Below are 24012 nucleotides of genomic sequence, written 5' to 3'. Positions count from 1 at the left end.
GACTGAATACAGCTCGTCTGCTCCTGTCCCGAGCCAAGACTGTGTGAAGTTGTTCTCCTGATCTCAGCTTTGCAACTCTTTCTTGCCAATGAAATTCAAATTTTCCATTATGTCACAGGTGTAGGACTAGTATATTATTTAAGTGGAAAACATACTGGCACTTATTTAACATATCAAACATAATTTATTCTACAAAAAGAAAATATTGTGTCTAATCATGTCCAAAACCTGCTAACCCTGTAGTTTAGACCTCTACAAAAGTACGTGGGATTCTTGGATTAGTTTAGTAGTTAAATTTTTTGTCTTCTCCCCAAATGTCCCGGGAGGGTTTATAATGTGAACTGAACAGAATTATGTCATGAAAACATAAATCAAAGCATTGCAAATTGTAATTCCAATGCTTGTTAGAAAAATTGCAATTAGATATTTTTTCAAAATGGTCCAGTCCTACAGTGAACAGTCAGTCAACAGTCTAGTCAGTTAATTGTGACTATAATTGTTGAGCAGTTAATTGTGGTTATATCCAAGCAGCAACATTTTGTACAAAGTTCAATCATTTATTATACAATTATAGAATTGTTGAGCAAGATAAGTACAGAAAGTAAATGTTTTGTCCCCAGACGTTATTTAACTTTATATAAAATGTTGCTGCTTGGAACATGATCGTTGAAATAGTTCTGAGCACTTTAATGGACTTGTACAGTTAAAATAAAATACAAAGCTTTACAATTGTCTTTCTTCAAATGTCATAATTTATCTAAGGATCATATTTATTTCTTAAGTGAAGTCAACTGATGAGTAGCTGATTTTGAGGTCATGTCATGTCAACTCCAATGACAGAGGCTCAAAAGTGCCAAGCTGCCATGTAAGATTTCCTTGTATTAAGGATGATCAAGACCAGAGCAGATCCCAAGAGTGAGTCGGAGCACTCCGCTTAAGTTATGGATGACAGCTGTTCTATTCCCAGCAAACATCTTGTTAAATAGTTTTCATTTTCTTATAAGTTTTGTAGGTGTATCTCAATTGAATCAGTGTATTTTTGTGCAGGATTATACAAATTTGCTTGCACATACTGTACTACTTCTATTTTGTTTTAATTGTAGTTTAGTGAAATATGTATCTTTTTAAATGGACAGCTAGATAGAGTGAATATGTCATGGAAAGGTAATGTGGAACATTTATTTTTACTGTCTTAATAATGCTACCGTACCGGTGTTTAAAGGGGAAGAGGTGCTCCTGAACAAGTCACTCATTGTTCTTCCTGGACACATGAATTAAACTGTGTTGATGTAGAACGTTTTTGGAATGCAGATAGCCGGCATGATTGATTAAATCATTTTTGCGGTCACTGGGTTTGTATTAACTGTTCTAGATTGCATCTGATTGCTACAATTTGTGCTGTCTGCAATGTCAAGGCAACAGAAACATGCTTACACAAACCAGAACAAACTCTCACCCATCAATCACATAGTGCTGGAAGTGAAGTGTCTGTATGCTTATATCCGTAGTTACTTTACCACGTATGAAGAAGGGAGGGCTCCACCTGTTACCCAGTGTTTTTGGGCTTTACAGGAAGTAGATTTGATTGCAAAAGCATGACCTAACGCTGGCCGGTGTTTGTTTTAGGTCTCCCAGGTGACCAGAGACTAGAGGAAGGAAACTGAGCCCTCATCACTAGAGACTGTCATCTAGGAACATGTTAGTTTTCAAGTGTCTTTGGACATCGGTGCTGGGTATATGAATAACATGCACTTATGGGCGAGGCACAGATGTTCTGGGCCACCTGGCGATGTGAAGTGGTGTACAAAAATCTTGATTAAATGTACGCCCACAAACTTCTGCTCGAGCTGTGCATTATTAAGAGCAAATGACTGTGATTAGACTTGTGATAAATACTCCCTCAGGAATAATGGATGTTTGTAAACTAGGTCAGGCAAAAGAACTTAATCAAGTTAATGACTTTCTGCTTTGGCTTGCTGAATGCCTAGATAATTGCATTAACAGATTTTTGTTGCATTTTTGTTCTAGCATTTTTTTATTTATTCACTCAACAGTTGGGTTGTTATATCCTGTCTCTGCTTCTTGTCTCTGCTTTAACAAAATTGGATTCACCAATTACGTTTCTCAGTTTACCCACATAAATGACAGAAGGCATGTTAATGCGCACAGGTGGCTGGCTTGGGGACAGGGGACATTTTATTTGAACAGTATATTTGCGATGCTGTCCTCTGCAGGTGTTGAAGGAGAGTGGCCCTCCTCACATGAAGAGCTTCCTGACTCGGGTGACCGTGGGGGAATTCAGTGCTGAGGGCGAAGGCAACAGCAAGAAACTGTCCAAGAAACGTGCCGCACTGTCCATTCTGCAGGACCTGAAGAAGCTGCCCTTTATCCCTGTTGTGGAGAAACCCAAAACACATTACAAGAAACGCACCAAGACCATCCTAAAGGTATTACAATAGAACATGTGTGGGGGTACTCCCAATTTCCTGTCTAATCCCTTTTTACATCTATCTGATACTGACAATTCCTCTAATTTCCGTTCAAGTCAGGTGTATAAAGCCTTGAAACATGAAGACCTCTTATCAGTTCAGACTCACTAGAGTGAATACAGTTGTGATAGAAAGATAAGGTGTCTGCGATGGCTGAAATCGAACGCTTCCTTTTTATTTCCATGAAGACAGGACCAGACTATGGCCAAGGCATGAATCCGATCAGCCGACTGGCCCAGATCCAACAGGCCAAAAAGGAGAAGGAGCCGGAGTACGTGCTGCTCTCAGAGAGGGGGATGCCCCGTCGCAGGGAGTTCATTATGCAGGTAAATTGTATACTTTATTTACTTTTTTTAATTATTACTAAATATAAAAAGTCACATAATAACACAACACAATAACACAATCAGTTAAGTCTTAATAATCATAAACCTTAACCCAGCTATGTACCAGCTGTGTTTCTGATCAGAACAAGACCAAAAATAAATCCTGTGTCTGGCCAGAGGCAGCCACCGCTCCATTATATAATGCTACATTTTTCTCTGGGGACTGATGCAGTATCCTATTTCTGTCTTTAGTGCTGGTCTCTACAAATTGGAAATGTGTTTTAAAATGCCAGCCCTTCAAGGCAGTATCTTAGAAATACTCAAATAAAAGCTTTACAGCCAGAGCAACTTACGACTGGAGCACTTTACTATATTCAGCAACGAAGTCTCATAATTTATCTTGGCTGCATTTGTGTTTAAAATTTAGTTTGGAGTCTACACTATTCAATCTTTATAGCTTGTGTTGATTTCCAGTAGTGAAGTCGTAAATTCACCATTTCAAGCTTTTGTTTACAAGAATGCACAGACTGTACTATGCAGTGAAGAGTGTGGCCCGTACAAACTGGAGCCAGCATTCATTAACAGAATAGAAATTTCATGCTCTCGCCGAAGAATCGACCTTTAACCTTGGAATAAGTTACGGATGAGTGCTGTTTATTAGCCAGTAAATGGAGCAGGGGCTTTGGATGATGGGAAATCTCATCAGATCACACCAATTTGCTTTGTTTATCATTGCCTGAAGAGTAGGGTGGTCACGCATTTAATGTCAGATCATTAAAAAGACTAGAATTGAAATTTTCTGTTACAAAATTCAAGTTACTGTTTTTGCAAAAATATCTGGTCTTTTTTCTTCTTATTGGATCTGTCTCAGCCCTTAATCCTTGTTTTTCATATGAAGACAAATCCTTTAGCGTCAGGCACTGCTTCAAACCTATTCTCCATGCTTCTTATGCACACACAGCAACTTGTCTGTGTTATTCTATTTACTATCTGCTCAATACTATACTACTGGTAAGCCCCTCTTCCTGTAACTATAGTTTATATTTATTATTAATCACATTGTCTCCTCAATGTAAGCTTCTGCAGCTGTTCTTTCATGAAACTATGAAATTGTTTCAGTCAGTCATCACCTTGTATTGTGAGTTCGTCTTGATCCTGCTAAACATTTGTGGACATGTCAAACCATTCTTGCGTTTATACGCTCTGTTCTTTTACAGCGCTTGGCATCAACAGGGTAATTTGTACAGTATAATTGTCTATTTGCAAAACACAACGACAGCTGAAATTCCCTTTGAAATAGTTTGTTTACATCCTATGTCAACAGGTTTTATGTTTTGGAATTGACAAACTAAACACTTATTGAATAGAAATTGTGTTGCTAACTCATACTTACACAGAAATTATAGTAACACAGATTACACTGACTTTTGTTTTGACCATTGCTTTTGCTTTAACGTTTAGGTGAAAGTGAATAATGAAGTTGCCACGGGAACGGGACCTAACAAGAAAGTGGCCAAACGCAACGCAGCTGAGGCAATGCTCCTGCAGCTGGGATACAAGGCCTCCACAGTAACACCGAGCCCCACTGAGGTATGTTCGGTCATCACACATCTCTGTAGTTCACCTCCGTAGATCTTAGTAACGAGAGAAGATAACTAAACTACTAGCTGCACAACTCACTCCTGGCTGTAGTAAAGGAACATGTAAAATCTTAATTCAAGCTACAGTTGTGGTGTATATTTGTCAGTAAATGCCACTTAATCAATAAATGGTCCACTTAATCAATAAATTCTTTACACTATTATTTAAACTAAACTTTTTCTATTAAGTTAAAAGAAATGGATAAAACATAGACAAACAGTTGGCTGTTTGGGTACCACATTTTAGAAATCTGCACTGCTGGTCTAGTCTTAATTGCAGTGACAATATTATAAGAATATTCAACATGATTCTAAATACATCAACATCATATTCAAACCTGCTGGATGGTTTAGTCAGTCAACAACATGAATTTCTATCTGGGACACTTGAGGCAATGTTGTGCATTTTCTTGAACTATTTCTAGGAAAGAAAAAATGTATCTCAAACACATAATTATCAATGAAGTCATGTGGTTTTGTTTATTAATAGTTATACTTAACAGTCCTTACCTTTAGGGCAGTTGTGAAACCCACTCCAAACACCTCTAGCTATATACAAAGAACTTACAATTCAAACCATGTGGAGCTGGATGTGAACGCCTTACATAAACCTTGTAGCTCATCTATACGGTCCTGCTCTGAATCCAAGATCCTCAATTCTCCAGTTTAGTCTCCATTCTGACACGCTCAGCCAATTATGTAGTCCGTCAAGATCATATGAACTGCCAGTGTTTTTGCAAGCCTACCATTGATCACCATAATTTTTAGTCACCTCTGATCAGATAAAACTGAAGTTACATAACTTAAATCTGAGAGTGTGCATCGCTCCCTAGACAGCTCATTAGTTAGATATGTGGTGCAGCATATATCTCCTCCAAGCTGCCATACCATGAAGATACATATGAGGAGTTGCTCCTATTGGGATAGAAAGTCGACTCCTGATTTTTAAGCTATTCACTGCCCATTTCTACATACAAGTCAAGGCACAAATACCTAAAGACAAGACTGTGCAGTTAGATGAAAAATAATTACACTATTATAGATTAAATCTGTTATATTATGCAAAATTGACTATTATAAGCTTTAAGCCATGTTATAATCTTGCAACCTCATCAAAATTACGGTATACCTGGAGTTGTATTTTTTATTAGTCTGTCTACATCTTTAAAGCTTAAAATGCTCTATTCCATCTTCTGATGTCATGAAGCGATAGTTTTCAAGTTAACAGCTTCCTTTTACCTTTAGTTCAGTAGAGCTTCCAGTTCCAGGCCTGAAATTATCCAAATGATTCTAGTGAAGGTGTATGGAGTTTGAAAACTCCATACATGTTCCATAGTGGAACACTTCCTGTATTACCATGTGACATCACAAGATGGAACCGATGTTTTCCGTTTGAGAGAAGAACACAGCCTAAATGTGCAGGGTTTGTGTGTTAAACTTGTGTGAATGAAACAAAACACAACTCCAGGTATGTTTTTGATATATAATATAACATACATCAGAAAATATCGTAATATGGGACCTTTAAAAATGGTTACATGATGGCCTTCCTCATGCAGTTTCAAAAACCAGAAGAGTGATAGTTCAAGAACACAAGCTGCTTTTTCAAGCTGCTGTTTACCATTCAATATTTTTACTTTGCTTCATGTGTCTTTAAATGCATGTATAGGCAGGCAATTACCGCTGCACACGTTGAATGGGATCCCTTTTTAGCTCCTAAACAGTGACAACCCCCCTAATTAAGTAGTTGGCTGAGACACTAGGCTTCTTAAGCATCCCCTCCTGTGAGCGCTCGTCTCTTTGTGGGCCAAACAGTAGGAAGGAACTCCTCTGACATGCGTGAAGGAGCTGTCTGTTGAAAAACTTGACATCTCTCTTACCTCCCCTCCCCTTCTCCCTGCCTCTCTTCTTATAACTATAGATGGACAACAAAGGCTGGAATGGACAAAAGGCGCCATTTACCGAAGCCACAAGTAACAGTGAGTATGAGCGCTCCTGGTTTCCTTCTCTGTTCCGCAGGTGGGTTTATCCAGCGAGATGGCCCGGCGTTTAATCTCTCTGACTGGTCAATGGGGCTCTGACTGTCAGCTTAATAGACCTGGCGTCCTCGTGGGGAGCCTGCGAATTCAGTCTTATTCATATACGGCTTATACGGGATGGGTGCGTTGAGGCCCACCAGGGAGTCCGCCCCCCTCTGCCTTCCTGTGCAACAAAAATTTAGGCTTTCACTTAGGATTAGCGCACAAGGATAAAGGAGCTAAAGATGCATGCACATATGCAGACCAAACACACTGAGATAGGATTGGGATTTAAAACTTTTAATGTGGGTAATACCTGCTGTAGACAAAATAAGTCTCTTTGATATAGGCAGTGGGCAGAAGAGTTGAGCAAAAGTTGTGAAAGTACATAACAAGTAAGTATATATGTAAGTTAAATAGTAATTTTTGTATATTATTAAGAATAATTATAAAATATACAAGTAAATATTTTTCTACTTGCTGATTTTACTTGCCCATGTAGTATTCCAAATGAATATTCGATTTAAAGTTTTTTGTAAGTGTAATGTAATTAAATCTGTCACAATTTAGGAACTTGTTTATATGTTAGGTTCAAGCCTGTCAAGTGCAGTTTTCACATTAGCTATGAGGCCAACATTCTTCGTTTAAACTATATGACCCTCCCCTAAATTTGCACAAAGGGAGCAATAACTTACCAAAGACAACCTCCATAGTCATCACTTCAGTAGAAGCAAAGCATCCTGTCACAGTTTCCAAGCATAGACAAATACAAAATAGGATTTATGATTGTGTGTGAAACCCCTATGGGATGTCTCATTTTATAGATGGGGTGGGGCTGGTAGGGCTCTCAAAACATCAGGGCGCAATTATGAAGGAAACAGCTGTGCTTTATCTACTTGTTGGCCATGTTGTCTTTTAATCCAAATAAAAACCATGAAAAAATGCCAATTCCCTATTTGGAGACTCTCTGTTCTATTTCCAGTTGTTTATTTGTTGTTATAGCTGGGAGGATTTTTTGTGTTGTCAGATCAGATGCTGCAAATACTTCTGTCGCACTGACATTGTAGTGCAATCATAATATTTGCGTTTGCAGAATATTTCCTGTTTGAGATATTTAGAAGGGGTGCACACGGCAGTCGCTTTCACTGTAGATGCCAAGAAAGTGAGAGCCAGGAAGTTGAAAAAGAGCAGTGTTTGGGACAAATGAATAATCTGTGGGATGTGGAGCAGTGGAAAACAAACAGATCGCCTTATTAGATTTGAATGTGCTGTCGTCACTGTGGGCTAATGGAGACTCCTGGCAGCTCTGACACAAGGTATCCACCTCCAGCCTGGAGAGGGAGCGGATGTGCAGGCTCGAGCAGAAAACACCAACCAGACTTTACATACACTCAATCCAGATGAACCGCAAACCTGGTTCAATGTGATTTACTCCCATCTCCTTAAAGTATTTATACACAAATGATTTCTTCTGTTTGAATGGCTGTGGTTTGTATAGCTCAATTGCTCTGACTGGTGTTGCCCAATATACCTCCGGAGTAGAGTCCCAGAAAATTTTGATTTGCTGAAAGCAATCATTTGGTTTAGTGCCATCGCTGCTGTAGTTTATCTCATGCTCCACATGAGGCACAAATATTTGCTAATTGCTGTTTAAACGTTTCCAAAATAAATTCAAAACAAAACCAAGAAAAACAAATTAATGGTTACTGTATAAAGACAATAAAATGTAATTGACACAGCTGGTCTGCTTTTGATTATTTTAAGGGCTGCTTTTGATTAATTTAAGGGCAGCAACATCAGCTTCTTAATTGTAGGTGGCATATTTTGACACATGTACTGATATCCAAATATTCATTTGGTATGATTGTTTAAAGGTGTTACTTTTCGGTTGTGGGTACGCCATCTGCTTGTTTCCATGGAGATGGTATTACGTTGCCTGCAGTGTTTCACAATATGCCATTGAACTTAGCTAAAATTTTATTCAATTACTCTTGTTTTTATTGCTAAAGACAATCTTAACCCCCCCCCCCAAAAAAACCAAAACATTCTTACTGTGAGTGAGTTCGCCTCTCCGCAGATCTATCCTGTCTGGCTAGCTTGGTGTCATCTTTTCTCCTTGAAAATGGATAGCTTAAATGCCATTACTGCAAAACATTCTGGGTAAAAAAAAATTACATCTCCAAGGAGACAGGCATTTGGCAAACCCCCCTCCAGAAAAGTTACATAGGGCACCTTTAAATGAAATATACGGAGAATCTCAATTTTCACACAATGTTCTTATCATATTGCTTTCGGTTCTCAAGAATGTTGAAACAATTTAACGCTACATTTTGGTCACCTACTGTAGTCACTTGTGTTAATGGTCTTCTAATATTACAGGTTCTTGAGCCCTTTTTGAATGACCATTGGGACCATAAACTTCTTTAATAGACACTATTAAGTATGTAACACAAGAGGAACATGTGTAAACGACACCACTGTTAAACTGGTGAAACTGGTCCACCCGTTTTGTCAAATATCCAGTTTAGCACTCCATTCAATCCATAATGAAAGTGATGTGCCACTATATTCTTAGATTGATACTTTGAACCATGTCGTGCACTGCAGACCTTTTGTGTGTGCTTTTGTGTCTGCCCTGTCCTCGGATCCGTGTGTGTTGAATGATGCGAACCCGTAACAAACAAGGTGACCAGACACTAATAAAAGCAGTGAGGGCAGTGATTTTTCTTCCTTTTATTCCCGTGGGTACTGCAGCGGGCCTTTTCAGTCATGTTGCCACATTTCATTTCCCGCTGTGTGTGTGTGTTTGTGTGTGGGTGCATGTGTCTCGTGTGTGCTCTCCCGGTCCATGTGTGCGAGCTATGTGAGGCTCTTGCTCCACACTGGTGATTTATAGTGGCGGGCCCGGGCGCTATCTGTTTTCGATCAGTCTCATGCTTGGCTCTGGCTTCCCTCCAGAGCTCCCCTGGCCCACTGGACTCCAACTCTGGGTGGGACCTCACCGATAAAATTGCCTTAGCCCACCACCACAAACACAATCATCACAATGTAACGTTTAAGATTTCACTCCTATCGCTTTCTTGACAATATTTCACAATTCCCCCTTTATGAAATCTTTCACTTATAAAGACATGCAAACGTCTTCACACATACACTCAACTAGATTATGTTCAGGCCAAACAGCATCCAAATAACTGTATCCACTGCTAACGTCATGCTGGCTAACACCTTTCATTTTTTTATTACCCAAGGCCTGCAAGTCTTACTTGTGTAAATTCATATTAAAGTTGTCATCATCATTGGAAGTCAGGAGGAAAACGTTCCCACAAGTGGTGTCATTCCTGGCATGGGTCAGCTTGTTGTAGTATGAGTAATAAAGGCTGGATTTCATAGCCATATCCTTAAGCTTTTTCTGGAAAGAAACTTAAACTTAACCTTGTTTTTAATGAAAATGGCTGTCTGCAGGTTTGCACAAAACTGACACTACAGAAAGCTCAGAATAAAGTGTAGAGCATGTTTTGTGTGCGATGGTAACTCGAACAGGAAGTGGCCTGTCAGTTTTGGGGCTGCTCCTGGGTTTCTCCAGCTGTACGCACTCACATGAAACACAGTCACACTCACAGCTGGACCTGTGTCTCCAGTGACTGCAGGCCATATTCACATATAACTTTAAATTGTATTTGCTAATTACAATCTTCATCCTCACCTCGACTAATTAGTGTTTAGAGTTTGTCTTTTTTGTTCTTTCTCCTGTCATACCCATTCTGGGGCAGATGGCTTTGAATAATAAGAGAATTCAAAAGACAGTGTCTTGGACTCAAGTTAAGATAACACAGATTAAGTATTTGAAACACAATTTTAGGACCACTGCCATGGCAATTTTACAATCTTATCATTTGTACCCATATTTTCTGCAATTTGAGCCTGAGCATTTGAGCAAAACATTTGAATGCAGGGGGAGCTCTCCGCTTAAAAGGTTAGTAAAATTGTTAGGAGCCCCACCGTATCTCTTGACTCGAGTGAAATATCACTGGTATCTGAATGTAAGCCTCCCTTTTGAAGTAAAGATGCTGCTTTACTGACAGCACTGCTTCCCATCAAACGCCATGATGAAGTCATAGCAGTTCTGTTGATATTGGTAGATCCTTCCTTTGAGTGTTTGTGTTTCACAGAAAAAAGAAAGGAGCTGTGTGTGAGTGTTTCCCAGCAAATACTGTGATAGTGCTGGGAACAGCCAAACCACATGAAACTGTCATCTACGTTCACAGAAGGAATGCCACTCTCAAAGCCAATGCATCTGTCTACTCCCTAAAGCAGACCCATAGTACGACCTGGCACTCTGATTGTCTTGGGGAATTTACGAGAATAGCATAAAATATGTTCATATATATATAGACTTTATTAATCCACTAAAGAGAATCTACTAATGTGGATTATTTGTATGCTCTGCAGCTCAGAAAGGTCTGCTCCACCTCAGCCCTGATGTGTACCAGGAGATGGAGGCCAGCAGGAAGCAGGGAGGTGGCACTGTCCCGAGTAACAACAGTGGCTCGGTCAACTACATGACTTCCAAAGACATGGGCCCGTTGCCTCCAGGACACACTCCCTACTATGGGAACGCGCCCTCGTCGCCCAGCCCAACTGCGGCTATGGCCCGGGAGCTGCTTCTCAACGGTCAGTCTCCTACAGCAGACGGCTCCCTCCCCCTGAAGGGCTCCTGTGGAGTGTCTGTGCAGCCTGCACAGCAGCTGGACTACCTGGCCCGCATCCAGGGCTTCCAGGTGAGATGGCTTCTGCTCTAAGGTCTACACTAGCAAGCTTCGTACAGCTGTAAACATAAATGTCATTGAGATGGATGGGGTCAGGGCTGGCATGTGGATGATTTAAAGAAAGCTTACATAATTTATAATTGGGTCACTAATCCTACAAGTCACTCTGTCCATTACAGTTCCCTAGTATGAAATGTGCTTATTTTAGCAACATGTTTAAACAACATGCATTTTATTCCGAATAGTAAGGCTACTACTCAAAAATAGCAGTTGCTTGACCACATTATATTGAAAAATAATTACCAGTAAAGTGTGCAAGCTTTGTGCAACCAGTTCTTTATTCATATTTGTTCTCCCTTCTCATTGATCAAATGATCGAAACCTTTGTAAGCTTTCTGTAGACAGTAATGGTAGGTTTGAGTTTGACTATGCATACACATTGATTCTCATGTTTTCTTTGTTTCAAATATGATTGTGATGTTGGTCAACCAGAGTGGTTAGTTTCAACCAAAGAGTGTGTTTCGTGTTACAGCATGAGAAAGTCTTGTTTTGTATTCATACTTAATTTACCAAGAAACAGATGAGTATTTTTCTGGTTTTGATTCTAGGTCTTATTCGCAGATTGGGGATTTCTGACATGCACAGGTGCAGATTAAGCACACATTGTATTCAGTATGTGTCTCCATGTCCAGGCATTGTGAACAGGAGACAGAAAATTGAGCAAAACGTTTGTTAGTAAAATGACATTTTAGTATTTGCTTTTTAATGATGATTGTCCTGATCTGTTTTATTAGATTTTTTTGTATTAATATATTATTAAACAGAACACATTAAATGAATGTGCACAGCGGACCTCCACAAAGGCCTGCTCATACCTGCCAAGCCCTCCTTATAGATTTGATTGAACAATAGCTGTGACCCAGTAAGCAGCAGTGCCCTTGCTGTACTCATGCCAGTTTGGAGAGAGGATGATGGCACTTTACTGGGTTTGTGAGTGATTGACTATATTGTATTAATTTAACCAGGAGTGTTGGCATAGCGGGTTATGGAAGTAGGGCAGAAACACAAGAAGGAGGTAGACAACATATGGAGAGATGTTGAGTTGCGTTTTAAGTTCCAGATTCACCACAACACAGCCCGTCATTGCCTTCCTGCTTGCATTCTTTGGATGTTCCTGCTGCTCCAGCTGGCCAGCCCCTCTGCCATCACATCACTTAATGGAGTCAGCAAAGACATCCACAACTTCAGATCACAGCACAGTGACTAAGCAGTTTATGCAGGAAATTGATCGCTAATGAAATTGTGATGATTTGGTTCTACTAAAAAATATTTCTTTTATTCTGTATGGTAAATACAGTGGTTTATCCCTTAATGTTGTTGGGCAGTTGGCTGTAAAAATTATTACTAACCATCAAGCCAAATTCAGCGGCCACATTCATCGTAATAGCAGCAATTACTGAAAGAATAATTCCTCTTACTTTTAATATACAAAGGCAACATTTCTTCATAACTGGCAGATATCGTAGTTGTAACACCTTTTCTGCACCCAGTTGTTCAGCTGTTGTGTTTGCAGTGGAAAATATGACATGTTTTTTGTTCAGATTTACGCCTGGTTGTTGAGTCTTAATTGTGAGGAAAAGTTCTTTTATAGGAGTAATAACTTTATGGATTATTACTAGACAGTTGTATGATATGGCTTTGTGTCAGCTTTTTCCTCCTCTGTTTTCCCATGAATGTTTCTGCCAAGGAGCTCATGGTTTGCATTGGTTTGTTGGTTGGTGTAGATTTGGATTTTGATATAATGGGAGATAAGAACAAATATTTTTAAATTGAGTATAGTTCTTGCTCGTTGCAGAATAGTGCCAGAATACACTTTGCAACCACTAGGGGTCAGAAGCAAGTTATTATTTTTTTTTATATATTTTAAATTTTTTGTGATAAAATGGAATTCCTTTTGAAAAATATTAAGTTCTATTAGACATTTATATCATAGCACTGCATTTGTGCATTGCTATTTACAAGAGGAATAGGGTTGTCAAAAGTATTGAAAATCAGATAATAATACTGATACTAAAACCAGTACCAACACTAGACACTCATTTGAGCAAGTATTTTTGCTAAAAAAACAAACAAACACAAGGCCAAACTGAACCTTTCCTGAAAAGCTTTGGAATGATCTTGAGCTGTATCAGAACAAGTGTACCATAGACTTGTATATGCCATGGACCACTCTGGAACCTACCTGGACGACTGAGGGATAACACAGATATAAGACCACATGGTAATATAAAAAGTACTATAATTTAATGTTGAAAATGACATTCTGTTGAACGTGTTTTTAAAAAAATAATTATTATCATGGTATTGGAATCGGTATTGACACTATTCCTTCATTTTGAAATCAAGTTTGCAATTTTAGTATTGTGACAACACTACACAGGAATACACTGTTTTGTTGTATATCCATTGTATTGTTTTATTTGGTATACTGTTGCTTTTGTTGCTGTGGCGCAGGATTTCCATCATGGCCAAGTGGCAATATCTGTAACTATACTACTTCAGTACCTTACTTTCTAAGTGTTGCATGTGAAAAGATGCTGTGTATCTCTCCATCAGCTCTGTCCACCTGCCAAATCCTCAGCCCGTCCCACAGCCCTGAGACGATTAGTATCTTATCTGAGCTGGGTAGACTTGACACAGGAGGTGGATTTAAAGAGAAATGAAGCAGTGAGGTCCCTTCTCAACTGGAAATCCTGTGTAAATGAGAACACTATCCTTGGCATGCGTTGGCTGTTGATATCCAGTCGTACAGTTCCCAGGATTTCTCACACTTTTGCACTGTTTATTCTTCTCTCTGTGCTTCCTTCTTTGGCAGTATCAGAAACAGTCTTCAAACGCTGCCGACTACACCTTGTGCAATCCTTGGTACTCTGGTGTCTACCCCTTATTCATTGCAGATAATATAGCTTTCATACATGATCAAAATACTCAGCCCAATGTTTATTTTAGAGTTTGTGTTAAAAAGTAAATTTATGGGTGGCTAATCCCCCCTCACTTGATTTTTGCGGGACTTATGATGGCTTGCAGCTGTACTTTGTGGCCTGAAGAGACACAATCTATGAAAGCAGTTTTGTTGGTTGTATAAATCAGCCTGAGTGCTGTGCTAGCTTGGCGCGCAGCTCGTCTGCTCGCACGGTGGCCCTCTGGTGTGTGTTCTTGCTTATCCACTGTCTGCGCATGTTTGGAAAATCCCACTGTTCTTTTTTTCACCTCAATCAAGCCCATTTGTAAACTTTTAAATCAAAAAAAGCCTCAAAATGCCAGCACAGCATCAAGTTAAATTCAATATGCATTACAATCTGTTTTTAGTATTTTGACTGTGTACTCATATGTTTCTCAAACTGTGGTACTGGTGTCCCCAATAATAATAAGGTATTTTATTCAAATACTTTGTAGATGGCCAACTCCAAGCACCAAGGAAATGTGCTATATTTAGACATTTTGTTACTTATTGGTTGAAGGGCCAGATTTGTTCTCATTGTGCTGCTCTTGTTTGGTTCTGACAAAGCCCAGTCCCGCGTTCTAAAGCGGAGGTTTTGTTTGTCCCGGGTCGATGGTCCCCAGCACAAGTGAGGGGCATATTAACAGTCTGGTTAAACAGCTCTTGACCTCTGGTCCCCTCTGAAGAGGCTCACTTTGTGGCTCTAATTGCTTCTCACCAACAAAGATTCAAGTCTTTCTTGGCTTTATGTCCACTCTTCTGGGGTTATTTTTGTGCCATTTGCCTTTAATTAGACTGCACTTGGTTTTGTGTGAAATCTGCCTCTTGATGGTTATTTTCAGCTCCTTATCAAATTAGGTATGTGTTATTGTTGCTTTAAGAGTCCTCAGAATGACTGGTCTAAATTTAGTACTTTTAATCAGTTTTCAGTTCATATCAATGTGCTTCCGTTTGGTTCCCTGACATCTATTACAGTTATTATAGTGTATATACACATATACAACATAGGTTGTTTTGATGCTCCTGTGTGCTCTGAGTGAGGGTGCTTTTAGTTTGTGCATGTTCCTGTTTGTTCCAGTGAAGAGAAGCATTTGCAGAGAGCCATCCAGCCATTGAGAAGCCAGATGTCAGAGGTCGTTCCACGTTAGTGCCGCCGATCAATCGCAGGCCTTGCATAACTTTCTTCTGTCTTTGTCTCTAAAGGAAGTGAATTAGAGGCCATTTTGGAACCTGGGATGATTTGTTAGGCCCGTTCAGAATGCCTGCACTCAGGCGCATACAAACAAACATGCTGAATAAAAGAGTTTTGTAACTACAAAATGTTCCTTATTCTTATCAGATAAATTATTTTCTTATCATGATGCTGCTGTTTGCCAGTTTATTACCCTGCATTATGTTACCTGGCCAGTAACGGTGCTCATTTATCTTCTGCCATAGAACCAATAATGCATTTTTTTATTTACTTGTATGTCAGTCATTTTTGTGAGATTAAAGTAGTACATTTAAGGATAGGTCTATAATCAGAGGGCCTGCAGCTTGCCCAAAGTACATTCTGTATGAGTGTTCAGGGAGCTCATTTTGCATAACCATGCCAAATCTGTAACTGGTTCACAGTGCCAACATCAAATTAGGAAGAGAGAAGCCATTTATTAGATAACTGACAACATATAAAAAGATATTTGTCTTGATTCACGTCAGAGTTGCTGATATTCAGTTGTCCTGGGCTTAAGTAGGCCAGGCACAATCCTGCACATGTACGCGCACATGTATACTCATGCAAATGCACATGCGTGCTCAGAGTAAGAACCAGTGAGAAGTAGGGCAGAGGGGCAGCAGTGTTACCACAGCTTTTGGCTGAAAGGAGCAAACCGTCCCAGAAGAGCATCATGTCATAACAGTCCTGATTGCAGAGCGTTTAGGAATGCCTGCAGAGTTAACCTTTCTGCGATGAAGGGTCACTAGTGATGTCACACGTACCTCCTGGGCACCCCCCTTTTGTAAAATCATACATACACACTAATACACTCAGCCTTCTTTGTTGCCAGTGCTGTATGTTGGGTAATTGGTAATTGTCCACAAATGCTCCATGGTGGCAATTAGACATGGAAGATTTAATCTCTGGCCATCCATTTCCAAAGATGTTCCAATGAAAACTCTGTCTCGCTCCTTATTTTGGCATTTAGACGGACTCATTTAGATGTTTGATTTTAACACATTTGTATAATTTTTGTGTCCTGCAGGTGCAGTACAGTGATGCACAGAGTGGTAAGGATTTTGTGACCTACCTGACCCTCTCCCCTGTGCAGATGACCTTCCACGGCACCGGGAGCACCCTCCAAGCCAGCCATGACCAGGTACCAGAGAGTCTGTACTAGACCTTGTGCCAGATTTTACAGTGGATTTGATGCCCATAACAATCCAGGTTGTCCAGCTGTATTAAGCTGTATCAAGTATTAAACTGGCTCTAATTTGATCCTCTAATTATAATTGACAACATGGCTTTGTGGGTTTAATATAAATCATTAGAGAACCAGAACCACCTGTGACGGTAATTACGTACTGCACTTCTCTGTTCTGACCACAAGCACCTGCCAGATCTCTGTAATTTTCAATCCATCTTCACAAGTCGTAGCCCGCTCTCTCCCAGTCCATCTCCACAGCTTCCACTCTGTATTCAGAAGAAGGCTCTTTGTCTTGTGTTGCCCAAGCAGAAAACCAGTTGCTTACATTCTATCATCTAAACATAGGACTTCCCTTTGTTCAACAATCTTCAAAGCTTTGATAAAGGGTCAGTCCAGCTCTGAATGGGACAGCTGACAGGGGGTTAGCGCCGCCGTCGCAGACTGCGAGCCAAGCCAATATAGGCCAGGCAGGTCTGCGTCCTCCGGACCTGTTGTTGCCAGGAGCAGTGGGGCATGACCGACTGTTAGAGCAGCCCTTTCTTCTACTCTCCTCAGTACAGTGAGGAGTGACCACAAAGGGAGCACCCAACAATAAGAGGTCATCCTCGCCAGCCCCCAAACCTCCACACCAGCATCAAAAGTAGGTCTGAAGGCGTCACACACTGATGTTTCAATGGTGTGGTTTCTGTCTTTACTGGGGCATTTTGATCCTGTTGTAATTCATAATTCAGTAATGTTTTATCTTTCATTGGTAGTGAATTAGAAGCTTAGTTCTGATGTACTCTTTTTGAACTCCGCTCTGTGCCTTCTGTCACATGTGTCTGTGCTGGCTCTGGGCTATCCCATACTAAGATTCTGAGATGTTTGTCAACAAGTCCCAGATTTATCAAACCATATGTTGCAGCACGCAGTCTGACATCCTCTGCTGACATTTCTGTTTTTCCCTTTTGCTTTACTGAAAGAAAGCCTTTATGCTTTTAACTAATTAGACATTACCATCTAAAGTGGGGACAGACTGATTCTGTGTTTGTTCTGTAGAGCTGAAGTAAGTGCTGCAGTGAGACTGTGGCGGCAGTGGGACACCAGGGGGGCACGACACAGAGCGCTGTGGAGGTGTCGCAGCTCCAACATGAACGCTCAGCGATTGGAGATGACAGGGTGACTGTTGTCTGCCATCAGGCCAAGCGTATGTGAAGAGCTGTGCTGCACTAGTGTCCTCAGCTGAGCCACTGCTCCACTGTTATATGGAATACACTTCGCTATCACAATAAAAGCTGGAACTGTTTATAAGATTAGCAGCAGGCTTATGACAGTAGCTTATTTTAACCTAGATGTTCTACATTATAATAATAATAATTATTATTATTGCATTATATATACTAAATCTTCCAATTTTTTCTCATCGCAACAGAAACCAGTGATTTAACAGTTATTGTGGATAAAAATAAAATGCCACGCATTATTCACGTAAAAAGCATTGATTGCTGTGGATTAGAGGAACGACAACTGGTAGCAGAGGATGATGGCAGTTGGAGCTAGACGACTTGATTCATGTTGTGCTGACTGCTGGGCCGGTCTCTAGAGGTCCCCCACAGAGCTCAGGACGAACAGTGGGAGAGGGGGACGGTAGAGGCGGAGGTGTACGGGACTGTGTTTGAAGTTTGCCTTTCCAACTGTAGTGCAGACGTTACCCCATCCTGAGCTCCTCTCAGGGGGTCCCGCAGGAGTGTTACCCAAGCAGGCAGGCAGCTGTCGGACAAGCTCTCCTCCCCATTGACTTTTCGTGTCTGATTCTTCATGTGGATATGTTGTGTAACCAAGCACTGCACCTGAATGCATATGATGGAAGCACAAAGGGGGAAGTGGGCTTAATCTGCCTCATCAGCAATATCTACGTCGTGCATCTCTGTAGGCGTAATGAATATCAATAGCTTTAAAGCCCTGTTCCCATGTATTTACATGTTGAGAGTGGGGCTCAGCTGAATGGATGAAAGAGGACACTGCCCTGCAGGAGTCATCTGTTCTAGCTACAAGCTGCAGATACATCTTTACACTTCAAAAATGTGACCTTATTTTTTGATCTCTCAAAGTTGAAAATGCATTTCTGTTCTGTATTAATAATTGGAAATACATCATTGGTATAGTCCATTGCTTAAACAGGAATGATAATGGTAATGTGTTTAATAGTCGTATAAGATAAATACCAGCAGTTCACTTTTGTTATTAATTGTACCACTTAGTACATATTTTTCACAACTAACTTCTCTTCATTGTCATTCTAATTCAAACTTTTGGGACACAAATAAACAAACAAAAAACTAAACTAAACTATACAATGTCAAATGAGATCAGCCCGTAAAAAAAGGAGTAGGAAACATAGGTTGCATGACTGCCAGTTAACTATAATAACATGATTCCTTACACAGTCTTAGCCTATGCCAAAGCTGCTCTTCACCCCAGTCCATTCCCTGCCTAAAAAAGGACAGACTGAGGTGTCCGCAGTAGAGTGATCCATCACTGGGGCTGTCCGCTCACACAGCCTCTTCAGGAAACACCTTTCAGTTCAGAGATTAGAGTGTGATGCGAAAAGGAGCAGGGCTGTGGGAGGATGATGGAGCAGCGCCCAGGCCACGAGAAGTGAAGAGAAATTGACTGAGTGGAATCTGGAAGATTGATGAAGAGAGAATGGGAGGTAGAAGAGGCTGTCTTCTCCAGAGGAAGTGCTGACCAGTGGGGAGAGAATAAACATGAACTTGTCCATTAGGGAAACCGTTGATAGCTTCAAGTGCCCCCTTAGAGTATTAGCATGTCTGTTAAGGGCTGATATTGTGTGGAACTAAGCACACTTCAGACTCTTGACTCAAAATGGCACCGTGAGATGTCTTAAACTAAAACTTATGTTATAAATGAATCATACCCTTTAAGAAAATTGTTCTGTATGAATAATATGCAAATTGAACTGAAACGCATTTTTTTAGTTGCACTATGACTCCAATGGCAACTTTTACTTAGCAAACCCCTAAACCCAGAAGTCAGTATTTTAAAGGTCCCATATTATATTGTCCTCATCACAAACATACCTGGAGTTATCTTTTCTTTCATTCACACGTTAAATACACAAACTCTGCATATTTACGAGTTTTTCCCTCAAATGGAAAAGACTTTGTTCTGCCTTGTGATGTTATGTGCTAATACAGGAAGTGCTCCACTGTGTTTTTAAACTCCATAAACCTTCACTAGAATCAATTGTATGATTTCAGCCCTGGAATTGCCAGTCTCTACTGAACACAAGGTTAAAGGCATCTGTTAACTTGAAAATTATCGCTTCGTGACAACAAAAGGTGCAATAGAATATTTTGGACTTTGTAGATGTAGACAGACTACATCTAGATGTAGACAGACTGTAAAGGTAAATTCAAACATGTGAATGAAACTAAACACAACTCCTGGTATGTTTTTGATGATGTAACAACATTATAATATGGCTTAAAGCTCATAAGAGTCCGTTTTGTACAATATAGGAGCTTTAAATCCAGTGTTATAATGCATGCACTTGAAAGCCTCCCCCATTTTATTTTGAGCACGCGTTGCTTTTGTCAGATTTTATATTTTGGAGAGTGCCTTAAAGTTGTATTGTTGACGTGTGAGAGATGTGTACATTCACAGTATTGTCAGGTTCTTGTAAATCCTCGTAATTACTGCATTTACAAGAAAAATCTGTGCTGCCTTTTAAATTAGCATATGTTGTAACAAATAACACTGCCCCCTCCCTTTTGCTTTCATACCTGTTAGACTTGTGATGGTTTTAAGGGGGCTTGGGGCGTGAGATTCATTATCACATTGGTGTTAAAAGGGGCTCTGTGTTTTGGCAGTGGCCTTGCACTGTTAAGAGTTGTTGGGCCAAGAGTGTGAGATCCCACACACATAAATTTGGTGTTGATAAATTGTGTAAACGAGTCACACCTCTGCTCCCTCGTCACTGCCATGGGAGCACAAATGACACGGTTGCTAATTTGCTGCCTGCGGCTCTTTGTACCATCTCGGGCTCATTATCTTAATGTCATTTGATAGGGAGTGATAGTTTGCCTGTCTGAAAAGGTCCCCAAGATAACAGCCTGCTATTTAATCTTTTGCCTTGCTTTGCCATCTCCCTTTGACAACGTGAGATTTGATGCCTATAGAGAAAACACCTGTGGCGCTTCTCTTTGCAAAGGTTAATTTTCATAATTCTATTTATGCAAACAGTATGACAGAGCTTCTATGTTATCCAGTTATAATACACATCTCCAGTGACTGCATGTTTAACTTGACTCAAATGTTAAGCTGTAATTACATCCTTTCCGTAGCCGTAGGAAATATTAAAATCTACTCACAGTTCAAGTATCACTGGGTGTGAAGCAGCTGGGTCTCACTAGCTCAAACAAATATAAACACAAAGCCACGAAATGCATCGGATTGTCTATTGTCCATTCGCAAAATTGTAAAGTAATCTACCTTGTTCGTAAAGGACCTAGAAGTACATAAAGTAATACTCCACATGCCTGTTAGACTCGAATCTAAAATGAATCATCCTTAAGTAAATCATATTGACAGTAATTGAAGGTTGTGATGTTTACCATGTTGGCATAAGAACAGGCATACACAAAAACAGCATACAAATACATTACATTACAATATACACCAATCACTTTCAGGTCTGTTTACAAGACGGGGCCTCTGACGTCTAGAATGTACTGTACTACTGTGGTGTGTTATTGTTCTGGATCATTATGTGTGAATGACCAGCAGAGGTGTGTCCAGTTAGGGCTCTCTGATATTATCCAAAAAATATCTCCATAGTTGGTTTTATTACCTTTTTCCTGGTATTACTGCAATCAGCTATGTGTAAAGCATGCCTGTAAAAAAATGGGTGTTTTTTGCCCTTTTTTTCCCTTTTTTTTCTAATTAGCATTGCTATTGGGATTTGATTTGTAATTTATGTTTTAATTGTAAGATTCTGTTTCTATAGAGTCTATTGTCTCTCTATATTATTATACCTTGCAAATTTTCTATTTATTTTTCCTAACAAAAAAACTACTAATGTGTGTAAAGTGTCAACTACACAGAGGCACTCATTCTTACTGCACAGGAGAAGGCCTTGAGCACTGGAGCAATAGAGGCCCAGATCTACCACATCAGACAAGACCCATGGTGTAGGCTGTGCAAAGAGGCCCCTGAGACAATACAGCACATAATTGTGGGGTTTAAGATGCTGCAGGGAAAGCATATATGGAGTGGCATAACCAAGTGGTGGGCATAGTGTACAGAAACATCTGTGCGGAGTACGGACTGGAGACCCCAAGGTTAAGGTAGGAAACACCTCCAAAGGTAGTGAAGAATGATTGTGCCAAGATCCTGTGGGACTTCCAGATACAGACTGACAGAATGGTGATGGCGAACCAACTGGACATTGTGGTGGTGGATAAACAACAGAGCAAAGCCATTGTGGTGGATATTGCAGTTTAAAGGTTTGGGAACATCAGGAAAAAGGAACATGAGAAACTAGAGAAATACCAGGGAGTCAAAGAACAGCTGGACAAGGCTTAGAAGGTGAAGGCATCAGTGGTGTCTGTGGTCAGACAACAGACATCTCAGTCCAGAAAAACACATAAACTAGGAACAGCAAAGAGACTGCGCAGAACCCTCAAGCTCCCAGGCCTCAGGCAGAGGACCAAAGCATGGAAAAAGGGATGATACCACCCATGGAGGGTGAGGATGAGATTTTTTTACAGTGTCGACAGCCATATATATATCCAAAACAATAAGTATGATATCGATTTTTCAATATCTCCTATCACCAAGTCAAGTTTTGTGAGTTTCTTGGGTTGTGAACAGCTCGTATATGGAGCACAGCTTGGTGGTGCTTGAGCATTTACTTAAGGAGATGAGCAGAATGAAGGGGAATGTTCTGTCTTAGTTGCTCATCACCACACCACCACACCACCACCACTCCTTCTGACCACAGCCACCTTCCACTAATCTGCACGTTGGCCTATTCTCAGCAGACATTTGGAAACTTAGAAAACAAAAGCTATCTCAATATTTAACACCAATTATGATGGTGTCACAGACCGGTACATTTTGTGCAAACATACTTCTTTTTTGTGGGAATTTGCCCACTGGTTTTGACAAAGCATCACCTCAAGTGTTACTCACAATCTCTTATGTAAATATCATCATAATCACGTTAAAAAAGTAGATATTCTCAGAAGCTTGCAAAGGTCCTATATTAAGCACTCTTGTGAACTTTAAGCCGTATTATAATGTTGTTACCTCATACCCAGATTTTTGTTTTGTTTAATTCACTCATTATTATTAGTCAGTCTACATTCAAAGCTTAAAATGCTCTATTCCACCTTATAATGTCAAGAAGCTGCAGTTTTTAATAGCTATCTTTTACTTTTTGCTTACTGGAAACTGGAAATTCTCGGGCTGAAATTAGCCAAATGATTTAAGTGTAGGCGTGTGGAGTGTAAAAACACAGTGGAGCACCTCTTGTATTGCCACATGTCATCACAAGGTGGAACAGAGTACTTTTTGTTTGAGAGAGTAACACAGTCTACATATGCAGGATTTGTGTGCTAAACATGTGTGAATGAAACAAAACACAACACAGGTATGTTTTTGTGTACCATAATCTTAATCTTAAATTTTATTGTACTATTAAAAACAAGAAAGATGCAAGGAAAATGTACAAATGATAAATAAAAAAATATTGCTCTATCATTTACTGAACAGTAAGTTGCAGGCCTACTGAGCCTTTTTCTTTTATTGGTGGGTATTGCACTCTAAACATTCTATGTAATGAATGACATAGAGCTCCTTTTATAGTCCTTGTTTTCAATTAGTTTTTGTCCCTCAATTGTATTTTGAGGACCCAATTTATCTTGCCAAATTGTATGGGTGTTTTTAGTGGTTTTATTTAATGGCATCTAGTGTGTGCTTGGGAACAGTATGGAATGTAGAGGAAATACTTTGCTGTAAGCCGTAGCTAAAGAAAACCACAAAATGCAATTACCTCAGCAATCACTCAGCCTTGTGCAGAATGTATACCAAGATGGATGAATTATGTTTTGATTACTCTTGAAATCCTAAAAGGGCTCTGTAAAGCATTTTCATCCTGCACCATGTGAAAACAACTTGGTATAAAAGCTATGATTTATTGTAGATGCTTCAAAATGAGAGCTTTAATGTAGCATAGTTGCTAAATAAACATTTATAATAGGGGGCCCCTTCTCCTGTGGGACATCTCCTCTTTTCCGAATTCCCTTCACCTTCATTCTATAAAACACAAACTCATTCTCGCTGCATATTTTTCTTTTTCCTAT

The 24012-nt window shown here is 40.0% G+C and overlaps 1 protein-coding gene across 1 annotated transcript in view; it reads left to right on the top strand.

The window, feature by feature from the left end:
- Positions 1-24012, top strand: part of stau2 (staufen double-stranded RNA binding protein 2) — a 56627-nt gene that overhangs the window by 20743 nt on the left and 11872 nt on the right. Inside the window, exons 8-13 of the mRNA XM_033985994.2 lie at positions 2235-2447; positions 2678-2815; positions 4277-4405; positions 6377-6434; positions 10926-11254; positions 16484-16597. Of these exons, the coding sequence (XP_033841885.1) occupies positions 2235-2447; positions 2678-2815; positions 4277-4405; positions 6377-6434; positions 10926-11254; positions 16484-16597 (981 nt within the window). The remainder of the gene's footprint in view (positions 1-2234; positions 2448-2677; positions 2816-4276; positions 4406-6376; positions 6435-10925; positions 11255-16483; positions 16598-24012) is intronic.

Source organism: Periophthalmus magnuspinnatus, chromosome 20, assembly GCF_009829125.3.
Source record: "Periophthalmus magnuspinnatus isolate fPerMag1 chromosome 20, fPerMag1.2.pri, whole genome shotgun sequence".
Lineage (NCBI taxonomy): Eukaryota > Metazoa > Chordata > Actinopteri > Gobiiformes > Gobiidae > Periophthalmus > Periophthalmus magnuspinnatus.
Note: the sequence above shows the minus strand (reverse complement) of the source record. Positions and strands in the feature narration are given on the sequence as shown.